The 19228-nt window shown below is 37.1% G+C and overlaps 1 protein-coding gene and 1 pseudogene across 1 annotated transcript; both read left to right on the top strand.

Moving 5' to 3' along the window:
• The first annotated feature begins 1269 nt into the window (after positions 1–1269).
• On the top strand, positions 1270–2223 carry LOC123601276 (olfactory receptor 56A4). The gene has a single exon (XM_045484294.1). It carries the CDS (start codon positions 1282–1284, stop codon positions 2221–2223), a length of 942 nt encoding a protein of 313 aa, XP_045340250.1. The 5' UTR covers positions 1270–1281.
• A 10672-nt stretch (positions 2224–12895) lies between these two features.
• LOC123600461 lies at positions 12896–13825 on the top strand (annotated as a pseudogene).
• The last annotated feature ends 5403 nt before the right edge of the window (positions 13826–19228 follow it).

Below are 19228 nucleotides of genomic sequence, written 5' to 3' on the forward strand. Positions count from 1 at the left end.
TGGATAGAATTCCTATGACAGGTTAGTTTATAGCCTGACTATATATCGAGGGATCCCAGAGTCCTTCTAGAATAGTGCAAGTCAAGGAACCCACATGAGTGAGCTGAAAATAACACCACAGTATTCAATGCTCCAGGCATAAAATGGCAGCTGCTCTTAGTCCCAAACTCTGGATGTTGCTGCAGTCTCCAGGCCTCTCTCAACTACCTGCCCAGGCTAACAAGATACTTCTCCTACCTTCTAAGTTTCAAAATGTGTTCCTCTTTTGGACTCCTTCAAAGACTTGTTTTCTCTTTTATTTAAAAAACTGTCATAGCACTTATAATTTTTTAAACTTTTTGTTCACATTCCAATATACTTAACATATAGTGTTATATTAGTTTCAGATGTACAATACGGTGATTCAATAATTTCATACATCACCTGGTGCTCATCACCACACGTGCACTCTTTAATCTCCATCACCTATTTAACCCAGAACTTACAATTTTTATATCCTCCTGGTGTACCCCTAATTACTGACTGTCTCTGTCACCAGAACATAAAATGCAGTCTCATCTAAAGGACCCAAACCAAAGAAAACACTCGAAACTTCCAAAGACAAACAATAGCAAATAATCCAGTGAGACAGCGATAAATACTATGCCTTAGAATAAAATCTCCTTTGGGGCAGTAAGAAATTATTGCTGTTGGGTGCAGTCAAGAATACTTTACCTATAATTCAATTATTTCCTGAATAAAAGTAAGGAACCCTGACAAGCCCTGTCCATATCTATAGAGGCTGTTTTAGGACCTCCACATAGTTATTCCTTGTAAACTCTGAGGGAAGGTAGGACTTAGTTAATTATGTTTGTTGAAGCTATATAATGTGTGGAGGCTGGAAGCAGAAACTCCAGTCAGACTCTTGTCACCGTCCTGATCTCACCACTTAAACTGATTTGCCAGTTTTGATTAAACCACTCTGCTCCTCTTTGCCTGTATCCTTTCATTATCTGTGAAATTAAGATAACAGTATTAATTACTCTCAAGATTTTTTGTAAAGGATAAAATAAGATAATAATTATAAAGCATTCAGCTTAGAGTTGGCACATAGCAAGTGTTCAGTTAAATGTCAGCAATGATTGATGATGATGCTGATGATTTGAAAAGTTCATTGGGACAGGTTAAGTGTCCCAATGGAAACCTGAGTTTTACAACATCTAGAACACATATTTTTTGTTAATATATTTTGTCCTACATTTTTAGGAACTCTGGATTTCCAGCGTGATCAGGACACTTTACATGGCCTCACCCAGCAACTACTCCACTGCTCCAGTCTCCGAATTCCTCCTCATCTGCTTCCCTAACTACCAGAGTTGGCAGCATTGGTTGTCTCTGCCCCTCAGCCTCCTTTTCCTCCTGGCCATGGGGGCCAACGCCACCCTCTTGCTCACCATCCAGCTGGAGGCCTCTCTGCACGAGCCCATGTACTACCTGCTCAGCCTCCTCTCCCTGCTGGACATCGTGCTCTGCCTGACTGTCATCCCCAAGGTCCTGGCCATCTTCTGGTTTGACCTCAGGTCCATTAGCTTCTCTGCCTGCTTCCTCCAGATGTTCATCATGAACAGTTTCTTGACCATGGAGTCTTGTACATTCATGGTCATGGCCTATGACCGCTATGTGGCCATTTGCCACCCACTGCGATATCCATCCATAATCACTGACCATTTTGTGGTTAGAGCTACCATATTTGTTGTGGCCCGGAATGGCCTCTTTTCTCTTCCTGTTCCTGTCCTGTCTTCTCGACTCACATACTGTGCAGAGAACACCATCAAGAACTGCATCTGCACTAACCTGTCCGTGTCCAAACTCTCCTGTGATGACATCACCTTCAACCGGCTCTACCAGTTTGTGGCAGGCTGGACCCTCCTGGGCTCTGACCTCATCCTTATTGTTCTCTCCTACTCCTTCATCCTGAAAGCTGTGCTAAGGATCAAGGCTGAGGGTGCTGCGGCCAAGGCCCTGAGCACGTGCGGTTCCCACTTCATCCTCATCCTCTTCTTCAGCACCGTCCTGCTGGTTCTGGTCATCACTAACCTGGCCAGGAAGAGAATTCCCCCAGATGTCCCCATCCTGCTCAACATCCTGCACCACCTCATCCCCCCAGCTCTGAACCCCATTGTTTATGGTGTGAGGACCAAAGAGATCAAGCAGGGAATCCAGAAGTTACTGAGGAGGTTGTAAGAGGTAAAAAGGATCAGATCCACTTTTGGAATTCCTAATAAAAGTCAGCAATTATTTTCATGTTGGAAGGGAAATTTCATTTTTCAATCCTGGAATGAGTTCTGATTCTCTTTTTTTTTTGGTATATCAGACAGCAATGAAAACTTTCTTCTGTGAATCCTTTTTCCTGTTGCTTCAAAGGAAGTCTTCCTTGCCTGGATTCTGTGGTAACTTGGGAATTTTCCCTGACTACTCCTTATCTGAGGGTCTTGCCAAGCCTTAGCCAAGTGGAACTGGATTACAGTGGGAGTGTTTGGCAATTAAAGAAACAAACTTTATACTTAAAGAGATCTGCATATCCCCTAGATGCCTCTCCTGCCTTCTGTTTCAGACATGGCTTTTGTGTTGTGGGGGTTGATTGGGTGGAAGTACATGTTACACCAGAACTTTGGCTCTTGAGGTTGAAAGCTTTACTCTGGACATTCTTTTTTAAAAAGGTGTTTGTTTGTTTTTTTACATTTATTTTATTTTTGAGAGGAAGAGAGAGACAGAGCATAAGTGGGGAAGGGGCAGAGAGAGAGGGAGACACAGAATCCGAAACAGGCTCCAGGCTCTGAGCTGTCATCACAGAGCCTGATGCAGGACTCAAACTCACAAACCGTGAGATTGTGACCTGAGCCGAAGTTGGACACTCAACCGACTGAACCACCCAGGCACCCCATTACTCTGGACATTCTTGACACTATTATTTGGCACCTATGGAAGATATGCCATCTTCTGGCTTCTCAGATCCTCCCAGAACCTGTTAAGATTTCCCATCTGTGCAGCCTCTCTGGGTGGCTTTCCTTTTTCATTCTCTCTCTCTCTCTCTCTTTCTTTTCTTTCTTTCTCTTCTTTCTTTCCTTCCTTCCTACTAAGATTCTTTTTTAAGTTTTTTGTTTGTTTGCTTCTTTGCTTACGATGGAGATTGAGAATTTTTAGGGTTTTTGCAGTGGAGGGGGAGGAGTTGTACTGTTTGAAGTGTTATGTGTTATTTTCTTCATTATCTTCATCTTCATGACACTGTAATCCTCACATTATCCCATATACCTCCTATAAGGAACCTAGAAATTTCCATCACATTTCTGGCACAATCCCTTCCCAACTCTGTTCTGCCTATTAGGCCTCTATTCTGAGCTGTGGCTGGCATAACTGTCAACAGTTTTCTAGGCATAGAAGCCTTAGGGTTTGACTTTCACATATAAGTGCATTGAACTATTTTGGGATCCCCTCTTTAATGATGTCATGCATTAGTCCAATGTTTCCAAGGAATATTTTACAGTAGCAACCTGAGACTTCTCTTTTGAGACTTTGAAGTCCATAATTTTTCCAAACATCATTTGAATAACATTCTCAATTGGACTATCCTACTATCTTTTGTGTTGAAATGTATCTTTGGTGAATAATTTATATTGAAATTTAATATTTCTACAGTATTTTCTTTATGTATCATTTTGTCTTTTATTTTTCCAGTTTTGTTGAGATATAATTGACATATAACATTGTATTAGTTTAAGGTATACATCATGATGATTTTATATAGATGTATTGCAAACTGATTACCACAATATGTTTAGTTTATATCCATCAACTCAGATAGTTACAACTCTTGTGACAAGAACCTTTTTTTGGGGGGGGGGGGTGCGGCACTAGACATCTGGTTCTTGTCTATATTTGGGAGGTGCATTTCTGCATGCACTTTTGAAGTGTTGGGTTTTGAAAGAGCCTTCTTTGGGGTCTATTATATCACATTTCATAACATTGATCTCATCAAAATATCAAGATATTGAGTTAGCTGAGCTCTGTGTCTTTTGCTTTCATACTTTCCAATCCCTCATTTCCATGTGTCTACCTAATGTGCCAGACACTTTATATACATTCTTATTTTACCTATACATTTGCCCTGAGGAGTTTTCCTGTTGGCCCTAGATGAAGAAACTAAAGCTCACAGAGTCAAATGATTCCCAAGATTACAGCAATTGAGCCAAGATAAATCTAAGTTCAGGAACTTGGGTTCCTGAAACCTGACCTCTTTCCACACTACTGATCCCAACTTTGGCTGTGTAATAGCATAACCTAGTGAGTTACATAAAACTCCTGAGTTACATTCCAATTTTCTCATATCCCCAGCCCAAGCTTGGTATCTGGCACTTAGTAGGCATATTGTAAATATTAATTTGATGCCCAGCATTTTGTGGCAGATAGAAAGCAATCTATAATACATTTGAGTCATAGAATGATCATACATTTATAAAGAAGCATCAGTATAGCTGTTGAGATGTGTCCTTATTTAGTATATTACCACATTTAAAAATCATTTTACTAATTTTATATATTTGTTTTATTTAAAAATTTTTAACTTAAAATTTGACCACCTTTACCCATTTCCATGAGCCCTCCACCCTCCACCTCTGGCAACAACCAATCTGTTTTCTGTATCTATGAGTTATTGTGTTTTTTTTTCTATTCCACATATAAGTGAGACCATACAGTATTTGTCTTTCTCTGATATAGATATGTAGAGAGATAGATACAGCCTCAGATGAGACTGGAGCTCTGGCCAACAATTGATTGCCTTCTGTGGAGACTTCTGAAGCAGAAAACCAAACTAAGCCATGCCTGAAGTTCTGACCTATAGAGCTAAGCTTACAATTAAAAAAAACTAAAAAAACAGCAAATCAGAAAAATTAAGCCCTAAAAAGATAGAAGACAAGAAATAGTACAAATATAAGCAAAAAACGATAAAACAAAGAATATATATAATAGAAAATATCAACAAGGCTGAAGTTATATTTAGAAAAATGATGAGATAAACTTTTAGAAAAATAAAAAACACAAATTTAAATTATCTAGTATTTAAAAAAAAACATTGAAAATTACAGATATTTTAAAATATAATAAGACTACACTATGAACCACTATGATAATTAATTTGACAATGACACAGTATAAAAATTCCTTGATAAATACAACTTTCCCCCCAAAATCTGCATTATTCTATATCTGTTAAAGATGATGAAATCATAATTAAAAGAGAAAAGCCTGGGCCTAGTTACCTTCGTGGTAGTCTTCTAAAGAGTGAAAGAAGAAATAACATAAATGCTTTCAGAAAACAGAAAAAGAGTGAACACTTTCCAGTATATTTTTTTGAACTTATCATAAACCTGGCATAAACACTGGCAGGAATTACATACAAGAAAATTACGAGCCAACATCTCTCATTAACTTAGATATACAAATTCTAAACAAAATATTTGAAATTGAGCCCAAGAAAACCAAAAATATATTATGAATAAGTGAGGTCTATTATGGGAATCAGAAGTTGCTTTCAACATTGAAAATTGATCTATATCTAATTCACCTCATTAACCTTAATAATGGAGGGAAAATAAAAATTTCTCAACAGATCTAGGAAAATTATGCAAAAAAAATTCACCATGAGCTGGTAGTAAAAATAATCTCATAAATGTAAGAATATAAGGGAATTGCTTTATCTGTTAAAGGTTATCTTCCTCAAATCTACAGTGAATATCAATCATATGCAGTGGTGAATTAGTAAATGCTTGGAAAAAATGTATAAAGATTGAAAAGAAGTAAATAAGTCATTATTTGCAAATAACTTTCATTCTGTGGATAGAAAAATTGACAAGTATCAATAAATAGAATATTTGAATTTATAAGTAAATTTAGTAAGATCGCTGCATAGACCTTCAATACACAAAAATCAATTGCATTTCCAAACTCTAGAAAAAAATGGAAAATGAAATTCGTAAGTCAATACCATTTACAATTGCATCAAAAAATCAAATACCTAGGAGTGAAGATGTCCCAAGTTGTTTGCATTGAAACTAGAATACGTTGGTGAGAAAAAATAAAGAAAACTTGAATAAATCGAGATATATTATGTATGTGGATTAGAAGTTTCAGTGATGCAATGGTGTTAATTTTCTCCAAATTGATATATAGATTTAATGAAATTCCAATAAAAATTTCAACAGATATTTTTGCATAAACTGGCAAGCTGATTTTCAAATGCACAAGGTAACACAAAGAATCTCACAAATAAGACATATGACTACACACTTCAAGAATTTTTATGAAACTGCCTAATTAAGATAGTGTGATATTTGTAAATAAACCAATTGATCAGAATGGGTAGTACAAGAAAAAACACATGATTATATTGTGATCTGATTTATGACAAATATGATATTGCAAGGAATTTCCTTTTCAATATATGGTGTTGGAGCAATAGATATCTGGATGCTACTGATTTTGATTCTGAAGGCCATTTCCCTAGTTTTTGCATTCCACCCAGGGTGATGGTTAATTTTATATGTCAATTTGATTGGGCTATCAGGTGTTTGGTTAAACATTAATTCTTTGTGTATCTGAGTGTGTTTCTGAAAGATGTTAGCATTTGGGGTGCCTGGGTGACTCAGTTGGTTGAGTGTCCTACTCTTAATTTTGGCTTGGGTCATGGTCTCACAGTTTGTGGGATCTAGAGCCTCCGTGGAATTCTCTCTTCCTCTCTCTATCTGCCCCTCTCCTGCATCTCTCTGTCTCTGGCTCTGGCTCTCTCAAAATAAATAAATAAATAAACATTAAAATAAAATGAAAGCAGTTAGCATTTGATTTGGGAGACTGAGTAAAGCAGATTGTTTTCCCCAATGTGGGTGGACCTCATTCAATCCATTGAGAACTTGAATAGAACAAAAAGGTAAAGGGAGACCTCTCTCTCTCTCTCTCTCTCCCTCTCCCTCCCTCCCCCTTCCTGCCTGTCTGCCTGAGCTGGACATCAGTCTTCTCCTACTCTTAGACTGGGACTTATACCATCAGAGGTTTTGATTCTCTGGCCTTTAGAGTTGGACCTGAAATTTACCACTAGCCTTCTGTATACTATTAATATGATCATTGGGCTAGAACTCATCATAGATATTTAAGACATCACATGATAGTAAACTGCCTAACTAGCAGCCTCTGCTTCATTGTTATTATCATAGTTTGTGGCACAAATGCGGAGATCAAATCTGCACAAATAACCTGTGAATAAAGGGGAATACTCTGAAGTATTCATTAGAAAGAGTGCTGGGTGAGGAATTCAGTAGTCTTTGATTTTAGTTTCTTTTCTGGCACTGATTGCTATGACCTAATTCTGTCTCTTGATTTTTCTGAGTTTTATTTCCTATTAAATGGTAAATGGCTTCTATTTCTGATATCCCAGAGTCTACTGCAGAGACTTGTAAAAATGATGAAATGATTTATAAAATAAATCAGAACTCCTTATTGCATTTGGACCACTATGTGTTGCTCTCATGAAGTGACCTCACCCAGTGTCATCTTGGGCAGTATAAAGCCCACAAACAATGCGAAACCATGACTGGACTACTGAACCAAACTAACCCCAAGGAAAGAGTCAGCTTTAGCTTGGCAATGCAGGGACTCCTTTTTCTCATCCTCCAAGCTCTTGGGAGCCCCAGGGAACAAATGCAACTGGGAAGTATAAAAGTATCACTAAAATTCTTGCTCACTATAAATATTACTCCACAAACCCTAGAGGTTGTAGCATCCAAACAGTGACCCTTTTGGAGATGGCAGAGCTACTAAAACTCTGGTGAGTTGGCTCCCCATGGTATAATGGAGTTTCTATAATGGTAGAAACTAAGAGCAGAGAAATAAAGGACAGAAGATGAGATCGTGGAAAGAGTAAGATGACTTAGAAGCATTTATTACAAAGTCCTTGAAAGAAGGAAAAGGGATAAAGGAAATTATTCTCAATGGATGTTTAAAATAGGAGAGAGGGGTGCCTGGGTGGCTCAGTCAGCTGAGCGTCTGACTTTGGCTCAGATCATGATCTCACAGCTCTGAGTTTGGGTGCCATATCAGGCTCTGTGCTGACGGCTCAGAGCCCAGAGCCCGGAGCCTGCTTCAGATTCTGTGTCTCCCTCTCTCTCTGCCCTTCCCCCCACTCGTGCCATGTCTCTGTCTCTCAAAAATAAATAAACATTAAAAAATTTTTAAAAATAAAATAAAATAGGAGACAATGGCATAGAGCATCCCAACTGTTATGAAAACCTAGGATGTGTCCATCTGTTTTACCCTACACCCAACGACTAAGGATAATGTAACTCTTATTTTCTTTATTCTCACCCCACCCTCTCTCTCACACACACTCCAGAGTGGAATTGCCAACCATAATCCTATGTTTTTCATCATCACTTGGTGAACCATAAAATATTGGTACACCACCTCCAGAAAAACAATAAATTAGGATATCTATTGCTAATTCTTGTTTTTATAGTTTTTCCTCTTCATTCTTCCATCCATATATACAATGCAGACGACATGTGTCAAACACACTAATTACTCCCAAATGTATATAATCAGCTATGTCCTTTTTCTGAGCTTCAGGCATATATATCTAATTGTCTTTTTGACAAGTCTACTGGATATTTATTTCCTTTGGTAAATATCTAAGAATTAAGGTGCTGAATAATAGTGAAAATGTATTTTTAACCTCATAAGAAACAGGCCAAGTGTTTTCTAAAGTCGTTGTACATTTCACATACTTATTAGCAATGAATGAGAATTTCTGTTATTTCACATCCTCTTCAACCAAAGATAATGTGAATCGTTTTTACTTTAGCCATTCCAGGAGTGTCAAATGGAATCACTTTGGATATTAATTTTCATTTCCCTGGTAACTAATGATGTTTTATTTGCTATTGAACATTTGTTGTCTTATATTAAACGTTTTCCCTATTAGGATTTTTTTCCTTTTTAAATTGATGTGTTTCTATTCTTATTGTTGATTTTTAATTCTACTTAATTTTATTTCCATAATTATTATTATCTAGAGTCATTTAATTATTTTACATGCTTATTGTTTTCCTTGCTAACTTAGAATATAAGCATTACAAAAATAGAACTGTTTCTTTATCATCAGCATATACCATAGCTATTCCTACCTCTAATAACAACAGCTACAAAGTAAATAAGTATTAAATAAATAAATACTTGAAATATTTATGTCTCAAAAGCACGTAGAGTACCCGAGGCATCCAGTCTTTCTATTATAATAACTTTGTGTTCTCCTAAGAATTAAAATTTTAGCTGCCTAATTTCATGGACTTCTTATCATCACAACTTAAGGATATGCAGTAAATTCTTTTAAATTATTTTAATATTGAATTATAATTTAATTGCTTATTTGATGTTTGAAAAAAATGTTTTCAATGTTTATTTATTTTGGAGACAGAGAGAGGGAGACATAGTGCAAGTGGAGGAGGGGCAAAGAGAGAGGGAGGCAAAGAATTTGAGGCAGGCTCGAGGGTCCAGGTTCCAAGCTGTCAGCACAGCACAACGTGAGGCTCAAACCCATTAGACATGAGATCATGACCTGAGCAGAAGTCAGATGCTCAACCGACTGAGCCACCCAGGTACACCCAAAACAATATTTTCAATTTTGTTCACTCTACACTTTCCAAACATGTTTATCCCCCACCACCCCTAACCACTCAATTTTGGTATCATTCATTAACAATTGCTACTATTTAAAAGCTTTCCTGCTGCACTGTAGATTTTCATTTCTGAGGCTTTGCTAAACGTCACTTAGGTAGAAAGTGAGTAATCCAAATAGAAATGAGTGACAGAGTGACATCAGTAAGACTAATTTCTATGTAGCTTACAAGAAAATGCATGCAAAAACTCCATTCATCACCAAGTGCATGGTCCAAAGCTATAACATGAGGGGCATGCTTAGAAAGAGCAGGGTGTACTGACAGCCTTCCCAAACAGGCAAAATTGGTTAGGTATTTATTCAATCTTTAGAACTTTTTATAAACTTAATTTGTACAAAGTCATCAACACTGCAAAGCTTAGAAGGAGTAGTTCTGCCATTCTGTGCCCAATGCTGTGTTGAGCACTGGATATTGGTCATAATAGCTGAGATCATTGTCTGTGAAGCATTAGCATGCTTCAAGCCAATTGAAAAGGACCAACTTGTCTCTCATTTCAAAATTCTAGGCTTACTGAAATCTGGCTCTTTGTACACAGTCACCATTTTTGCTAGATGAATATTTTCATCAGTGGCAATTCTGATGCTCTCTAATCATTTGTATGAAAATAAGATATTTAACAATTTCATCTCAGAAAACAACTAAAGAAGCCAAATCCATATAAGCACACCTGCATTAAAGGGAGTGCTTATTTAACCACAGTAAGTATACTCTCAATATCTATGTATGGGCTAATATATGATCTATTGTTCTCTTTCCTGTGTTTATATGATTACATATAAATCATAAATCTATATGATTGCCCAACTGTGGGACATTCTTCTGTTATTTTTGTAGCTAGGCGCAATTAAGAAACACTCAAGCCTTGCTTTCCTGAATATTGCTACACCCCATTTAGGTGTCTTTAGATATCTCTGTTCTGATCATAGTATTTATTGTATTGTTTAACTCTCGTATGACAACATTATTCCCCCTTTCAAATCTTATGCTTTGATAAGAAAAACACCTCTGGAAGAGATTTCTTAAATTTAACTTTGGGTTTATTTCATACTAAAAGTAATAAAATAAGAGCAACTACCAGTGTTTATAGATGGCAAATAAACACTGAGAAAAGGAAGTGAAATAAACCAGTTTGCCTTGGGTAATCATGAATAATCATCCAAATGTTTTAAATCTCAGGTGTGATTAGATTTTATTTCAACATACAAAACAAAGCATTTAAGCCCATAAAAATTAGATCACCTTTTTTTAAGTTTATTTATTTATTTTAAGAAAGAGAGAGAGAATGAATGAATGAATGAATGAATGAATGGGAGAGGAGCAGAGACAGAGGGAGAGAGAATCACAAGCAGGCTCCACAATGGAGCCAGATGTGGGGCTCAAACTCATGAACCATGAGATCATGACTTGAGCCAAAATCAATAGTCAACACCTAACAGACTGAGCCACCCAGGCACCCCAATTAGACCACCTTTGAAATAAACTGATTTTAGGAGTATGTATGTCAATGAGAAGTAAACTCCTTCTTCTGATGTAGCAACCTAAGGAAATCTACTGAGAAACAAATTCACACCTATGGTGGAGGGAAAGTAGGAAAAGTACTATAAGAAGTTTGATGCTGCTGTTATCTTGTGTTCTGCTTATTTAGATGACACTTTGGGACTGAGTCTGACTTCTCTGACTTTCCATTAAACAAATAATTGAACTGCTGGGGGTGAAGAATATCAGCTAAGACATACTCTAAGAGGAGACACAACCATAATTGTCCTGTAATGACATCCACTCCAAGGAAGAACACTCAGACATTGAGGTCAAAGAGGGGATTTGGATGACATGAATGATGTGGGTAGTTGACATTGCCACACTCTCATTTTACTGAGTAGGCACAATAAAACAGGCTCTTTTAAAACCCCAGTGTTGAATTCTTATTCAGATCTCAGCTTGTAATAGTAGCTTAGAAAGGAAAGGAATATAGCAGATATGCTACACAGAATAATGCCCACACTAAAATATGTCCATGCCTTAGTCCCACAGACAATATTTAACCTGCTGTATTATTTTGTTTGATTTAGTCAATATTATACAATATATTTTAACACAGTTATACAGGCAGTTGCACAAATAGAGAAAATACATGAATCCCCATATAACGTATTTATGAGATTATTTTTCCTGAAGATGTTTGATTTGTCATCTTTGAGAATGGCTCTTGTCTCTACCTCTTTCTTCTTTAGTTACCTGAGGGGGCTTTGAAGATACAGACATTCATTTACTATTGTGATATTCTCCCCAGTATGACTCTCCAGAGATTAAATATTATGAACATGGGGAAAAAATATGATAGTTTTAATCACAACATGAATCCTATGGTTCCTACAGGCACATGCATAGATTTTTGGTACTTTATAAACTCACTGAAGCCCTAAAACTGAGTTTCAACAATAGTGGGAACTTAACTGATATTCTGTCTATTGAGAATTGCTACTTGATTCAATACGAACTTCATATCTATTTATTTCAGGACTGATGTCAACACCTACTCTCATAAACTAAAGCAAACAAAAATCACTCCCATTATGTTCTCTATCTCACTGAATAGCAGCAATATTTGCTCATTTGCCTAACACAGAATTCTGGAAGTTAAACGTGACCTATTGCTTTCTTTCATCCCCCAAATCACTTCAAATACTGTTCTCTGTCAATTTACTATATACTCCTTCACCTCTCCATCTCCATTATCATTTATTTAGATCAGGCTAGCATCATCATTCACCCTACTTGCATCAAACTCCAATTGCCCCTGCAGCCCATTCTCCATTGTAACATTACAGAAGTTCCTCTAAAATGTAAGCACATCATTTTACATCATTACAATGATGTAATTTTACATCATTCTTAAGACTATTTGCAGAGTATCAAGTTTGGGATGTATCTTGGACAGAAAAACAAGATGTCCAGAATCTGGTGAGTTCTGTATTTGGGAGCTTTTAAAATCATTTATCACTTTTCACTCCAGGGTCTTCTACTAAGGATTAAGGTGAAGAATTAATTCCACGTCTCTCCGTGGCCTGAAAGAATGACATGAATGAGATCGGAGTCCTGACACAATGTGAAAAAACTTACCAGCAACCATGAAGATGGCCTATCATAATACTACTCAATCCCATCCTTCTTCCTTTGTCCTGCTGGGGATTCCAGGCCTGGAAATTTTTCACATCTGGGTTGGTTTCCCCTTATGTATTGTATATCTGATTGCACTCCTGGGGAATGTTATAATCCTCTTTATAATTCAGACTGAGCCTAGTCTCCATGTTTTACTTCCTGGCAATGTTGGCCTTCACTGACCTAAGCCTGCCCTCTGCCACTATTCCCAAGATGCTGGGCATCTTTTGGTTCAATTTCAGGGAAATTCTTTTTGGTGCCTGCCTTGCACAGATGTTTATGACTCATCTGTGCACTGGCCTCAAGTCTGGGATACTGACAGTCATGGCCATAGGTCGCTATGTTGCCACCTGCAATCTCCTGAGATTTACCATGACTCTCAAAAACAAGGTGGTGACCATTCTTGGTATAGTCATGATCATATCTTTAATCTTTGTTATTCCTTTTGTTTTCCTCATCTTGCTGTTGTCATTCTGTGGTGCCCATATCATCCCCCACACTTACTGTGAGCACATGGGCATTGACCGTCTTTCCTGTACCAGTATCAGGACCAATAATTTACTTGGTATGGTTCCTTTTTCTGTGGGATTAATTGACCTTATTGTAATTGGGTTTTTGTACATGAAAATACTCTATACAGTCTTTTGTTTACCATCGTGGAATGCCCGATTCAAAGCTCTCAACACCTGTGGCTCCCACATCTGTGTCATGCTCATCTTCTACATCCCAGCATTTTTCCCTTTCTGACCCACTGCTTTGGTCATAGCATCCTTGGATATATTCATATATTTCTTGCCAATCTACATATGGTTGTACCACCTGCACTCAACCCTGTTATCTATGGGGTCGGGAAAAAGCAGATTCAGGAGCAAGTCTTAAGAATTCTTAACCCTAAATATGTTTGATCCTCAACTTCCCAAGTCTTGATGAAATATATGATATACATAAATATATATATATACGTTTTGTGTGTGTGTGTGTGTGTGTGTGTGTGTGTGTAGTGATTGGATTCAGCTAGAAGGAAAAACCAAGGCCCAGCGCAGAGCTTATATTCTAAACACTATCAAGTACTATTGTATTATACCTGTGCTTTAACCCCTATGGACTTTCTAAACCAACTTGACAAAATCATCTCCACTGACATCACTAATTATGTTCTTTCCCTCACCACATGTCATGACCACTGTTCCACTATATGGCTATATTGTATGTATGTTATTCAACCTTACTCTTCACAACTGACTAAACTTGCCAAAGGCTGCCATAAGTTGGCATGACTTAATAGGAATATCTCTGTTATTAGATTTCTATAAGATGATTCTGGATTCTGAAATCTAACAGAATTAATCAGTCCACAAAAAGAAGTTCTGTGAAACTTTCTAAAAGAAAACAGCTAGACTTTATCTTATTTTTCCTTCTCTTACCCTATGTTCATCTGTTTTGTTTCTTAAATTCCACATATGAGTGAAATCATATATTTATCTTTCTCTAATTGACTTATTTCACTAAGCATAATATATTCCAGTTCTGTCCACATTGTTTCAAGTAGCAAGATTTCACTCTTTTTGATCACCAAGTAATATTCCATTGTGTATGTATATATATGTATGGAATATTATACACACACACACACACACACACACACACACCACCTCTTCTTTATCCATTCATCAGTCAATGGACATTGGGCTCTTCTTAATTTGGCTATTGTTGACAATTCTGCTATAAACTTTGGGGTGCAAGTCCCTCTTTGAATCAGCATTTTTGTACCCTTTGGATAAATACCTAGTAGTGCAATTGCTGGGACATAGAGTAGTTTAATTTTTAATTTTTTTAAAGAACTTCCATGATGTTTTTCAGAGTGGCTGCACCAGTTTGCATTCCCACCAACAATGCAAGAGGGTTCCCATTTCTTTGCATCCTTGCCAACATCTCTTGTTGCCTGAGTTGTTCATTTTAGCCATTGCGACAGGTGTGAGGTGGTTATCTCATTGTGGTTTTGGTATGTATTTCTCTGATGATTAGCAAAGTTGAACATCTTTTCATGTGTCTGTTAGCCATCTGGATGTCTTCTTTCGAAAAGTGTCTGTTCATGTCTTCTGCCCATTTCTTAACTAGATTTTTGTTTTTTGGGTGTTGAGTTAGATAAATTCCATATAGATTTTTAATACTAACCTTTTATCAGATATGTTGTTTGAGAATATCTTCTCCCATTCAGTATGCTGCTTTTAGTTTTGTTGATTGTTTCCTTAACTGTACAGAAACATTTTATCTTGATGAAGTCCCAATAGTTCATGTTTGTTTTTGTTTCCCTTGGCCTCAGTGATGTGTCTAGTAAGAAGTTGCTCCAGCTGAGGTCAGAGAGGTTGCTGACTGTTTTATCCTGTAGGATTCTGATGGTTTCCTATCTCACATTTAGGTCTTTGATCCATTTTGAATTTATTTTTGTGTATGGTGTCAGAAAAGGGTAGAGTTTCATTCTTCTACATGTCACCATTCAGTTTTCCCAACACCATTTGTTGGAGAGATTGTCTTTTTTCCATTGGATATCCTTTCCTACTTTGTTGAAGAGGAGTTGACCATATAATTGTAGGTCCATTTCTGGGTTTTCTATTCTGTTCTATTGATCTATGTGTCTGTTTTTTTGTGCCAGTACCATGCTGTTTTGATAACTACAGCTTTGTAATACAGCTTGAAATATGGAATCATGATGCCTCCAGTTTTGTTTTTCTTGCTTCTTGATATAGGTATGAATTACAATATACTTCCCTCTTAGGACTGCCTTTGCTGCATCCCAGAGGTTTTGGACTTGCTGGTTTTTTTTTTATTTTCATTTGCTTCCATGTATTTTTTTAATTTCTTCTTTAATTTTCTGGTTAACCCATTAATTCTTTATTAGGATGTTTTTTAACTTCCATATATTTGAAGGCTTTCCAAATTCTTTCTTGTGATTGACCAATTCTCATAGCATCATGATTGGAAAATATGTATGGTATGATCTCAACCATTTTTATAATTGTTCAAGGCTGATCTGTGACCCAGTATGTGATCTCTTCTGGAGAATGTTCCATATGTACTTGAGAAGAATGCATATTCTGCTGCCTTAAGATGGAATGTTCTGAATATATCAGTTAAGTCCATCTGGTACAGTGTGTCATTCAAAGCCATTATTTGCTTGTTGATTTTCTGCTTAGGTGATTTGTCCCTTGCTATAAGTGGGGTGTTAAAGTCCTCTACTATTATTATATTTTTATCAATGAGTTTCTTTATGTTTCTTATTAATTGATTTATATTATTGATTTCTTCCAAGTTTGGGGCATAAATATTCATAATTGTTAGATCTTCTTGATGGATAGACAGATCCCTTAATTCTGATACAATGACCTTCTTCACTTTTGTTACAGTCTTTGTTTTAAAATCTACGTTGTCTGATACAAGCATGGCTACTCCAGCTTTCTTTTGATGTCCATTAGCATGACAGTACTCTATCCCCTTACTTTTACTCTGTGGTTGTCTTTACGTTTAAAATGAGTCTCTTGTAGGCAGCATATAGACAGATCTTTTTTTTTAACCATTCTGTTAACCTATGTCTTTTTGTTGGAGCATTTAGTCCATTTACAATCAGTGATTATTGGAAGATATGAATTTAGTGCCATTGTGTTGCCTGTAGAGTTGGTGTTTCTGGTGATGGTCTCTGGTCCTTTCTAGTTGTTGTTGCTTTGATATTTTTTGTTTGTTTGTTTGTTTGTTTGTTTGTTTTCTCCACTTAGCAATACCCCTTTAAAATTTCTTGCAGGGCTGGTTTAGTGGTCATGAACTCCTTTAGTTTCTGTTTATCTGGGAAACTCTTTATCTCCTTCTATTCTGAATGACAATCTTGCTGGATAAAGAATTCTTAAGAAATAAATAATATATTTATATATATAAATATAAATATAAATAAATAAATAAATAAATAAAAATATAAATAAATAAATAAGGATTATTATTATTATTATTGGCTGCATATTTTTCTGATTCAACACATGGAATGTTCCCTGCCACTCCTTTCTGGCCTGCCATGTTTCTGTGGATAGATCTGCTGCTATGATCTGTCTTCCCTTGTAGGTTAAGGACTTCTTTTCCCTTGCTTCTTTCAGGATTCTTTTCTTGTCTGTGTATTTTATGAATTTGACTATGATATGCCTTGGTGATGGTTGGCTTTCATTGAATTTAATGGGAGTTATCTATGCTTCCTGGATTTTGATGTCTGTGTTCTTCCTCAGATTAGGGAAGTTTTTAGCTATAATGTGTTTTAATAAACCTTCTGTCCCTCTTTCTCTGTTTTCATCTTCTGGGACTCCTATGATGTGACTATTAGTACATTTTAATAAGTCACTGAGTTCCCTAAGTCTGATTCCATGACGTTTATTTTCCCTCTTTTTTCCAGCTACATTATTTTCCATAATTTTATGTTCTGTATCACTGATTCACTTCTCTGCTTCATCCATCTTCATTTTTATGGCCTCCATTTGGGATTGCATCTCAGTTACAGCATGTTTAATTTTGGCCTGACTAGATATTAGTTCTTTTATCTCTGCAGTAAGGGATTCTCTAGTGTATTCTATGCTTTTTTCAAGCCTACCTAATATCCTTAATATTGTTTAAAATTCTAATTTAGGCTTATATATCTTACTTATATCTGCATTGATTAAATCTCTGGTCATCATTTCTTCCAGTTCTTTCTTTTGGGGTGGATTCCTTCTTCTTGTCATTTTGGAGAGAAAGGGAAAAAAGCAAAATAAAACAAAATAAAAATTTTTTAATTGAAGAAAAATTTTAAAAAATAAAAGAAAATACATAGCTAGATCTTAGCTCTGTTTTATTTTGCTTGTTACAAGAAGCTTGATAGAAAAAAGGTAGAAAAAAAGAAAAGAAAAAGAAGAAAAAATTAAAATTTAAAAAATATGTAAAAATAAAAAATAATTTAAAAAAAATTTTAATAAAAAATAAAATTTTAAAAATTGCTCTTTTTGTATCAAACAAAACAAAGACAAAAATAAAAACAAATGCCAAATGACACAAGATCATTTTTCTTCTAGAGCTGAAGCTCTACAACACTCTATGATCAGTAGACTTGGTGTAGGCAAAGGGTTTGTGCTGGTCTTTTGGGGGACATGCATGTTCTGATTCTTAGATGCAATTGTCCTAGTGGAGATGTGCCTGCAGGGTGCAGGGGGTGGGACCTGGTGTAGCAGCTCCGTTCTCCATTGGTGGTGCTGTTTAGCTCACTGAGGTGGATCAAGCTGGAGGGTGCAGAGAGAAAATGGCTTAAGGGGATGCATGCTGCCCCTCTTCAGTAAGCTATCACAGATGCTCAGTGATGAGCCCATGTCCCTGGTTTCTGTCAGATCCCCACCTCACCTCATCTGTGTCTGAGCTGTCTGCCTACCAAATGGCACAGTACTTCTGTGTTTTATCTCAGGTATGGCTGTGTTTCAAAACCCCACACTTCAGAGGCCCGCACAGCACAGAACTGCACTCGTCATCTAGGAGAGGGGCTCTCTGCATTGTATCCAGTGACAGCTTGTCACAGAAGACAGCCACATGACCACACAGACGGTCAGTTTACGGTAAATTGCAACACACAACTGGGGCAAGGGATTGCTGCCTTCAACCAGCATCTTTTTTCCTAAAATGGTGAGTGGCACATCTCGATGGTGCCCACAAGGTCCTGTGTCCACGGAGGGCTGCATCACTTATCCTGAAAGCACTCCCAGCAGGGGAACTGCTTCTCTCTGTTTGACCCCAGGGATCCTCAGGCTGCCTACTGCAGGGCTCAGGTCTACTCTCCCACTGCTCAGTTTCCCAGGTGCAAACCTGATAATTTTGCAGGCCTCCAAAACTTCAGAATCTGTGTTCCACTGTTTATAGAAAGCTGGAAGTACACTAACCCTCTCCTTTTTCCCTGTCAAAGGTTTTGGGGAGTAGTTTTCTTGTGCAGTCCCCTGAGTGTGTTTTCACTTTTTTTTCCCCAGTGCTTTTTCTCTCTCTCCTCCTCATGTGCTACTCCCACCTCAGTCAGGGTTCCTTTGCCTGGGGAGTGCTCCCAGCTCTTTTCTCTCACAAATTCTACACAGTTCCTACCTTCTGTGGGTCATTTTTCTGATTTGTAGATGTACAGCCTTGTTCTCTAAGACTTCTGATCAATTTCTTGGGTGTTCAGAATGATTTGATAATTATCTAGCTGTATTTGAGGGAGGAGGCAAACTCATGGTTGCCATCCTCTCCTCTGCCATCTCCTCTGCCATCTTACCTCCAAAAAATTT

This window comes from Leopardus geoffroyi, chromosome D1, assembly GCF_018350155.1.
Source record: "Leopardus geoffroyi isolate Oge1 chromosome D1, O.geoffroyi_Oge1_pat1.0, whole genome shotgun sequence".
Classification (NCBI taxonomy): domain Eukaryota; kingdom Metazoa; phylum Chordata; class Mammalia; order Carnivora; family Felidae; genus Leopardus; species Leopardus geoffroyi.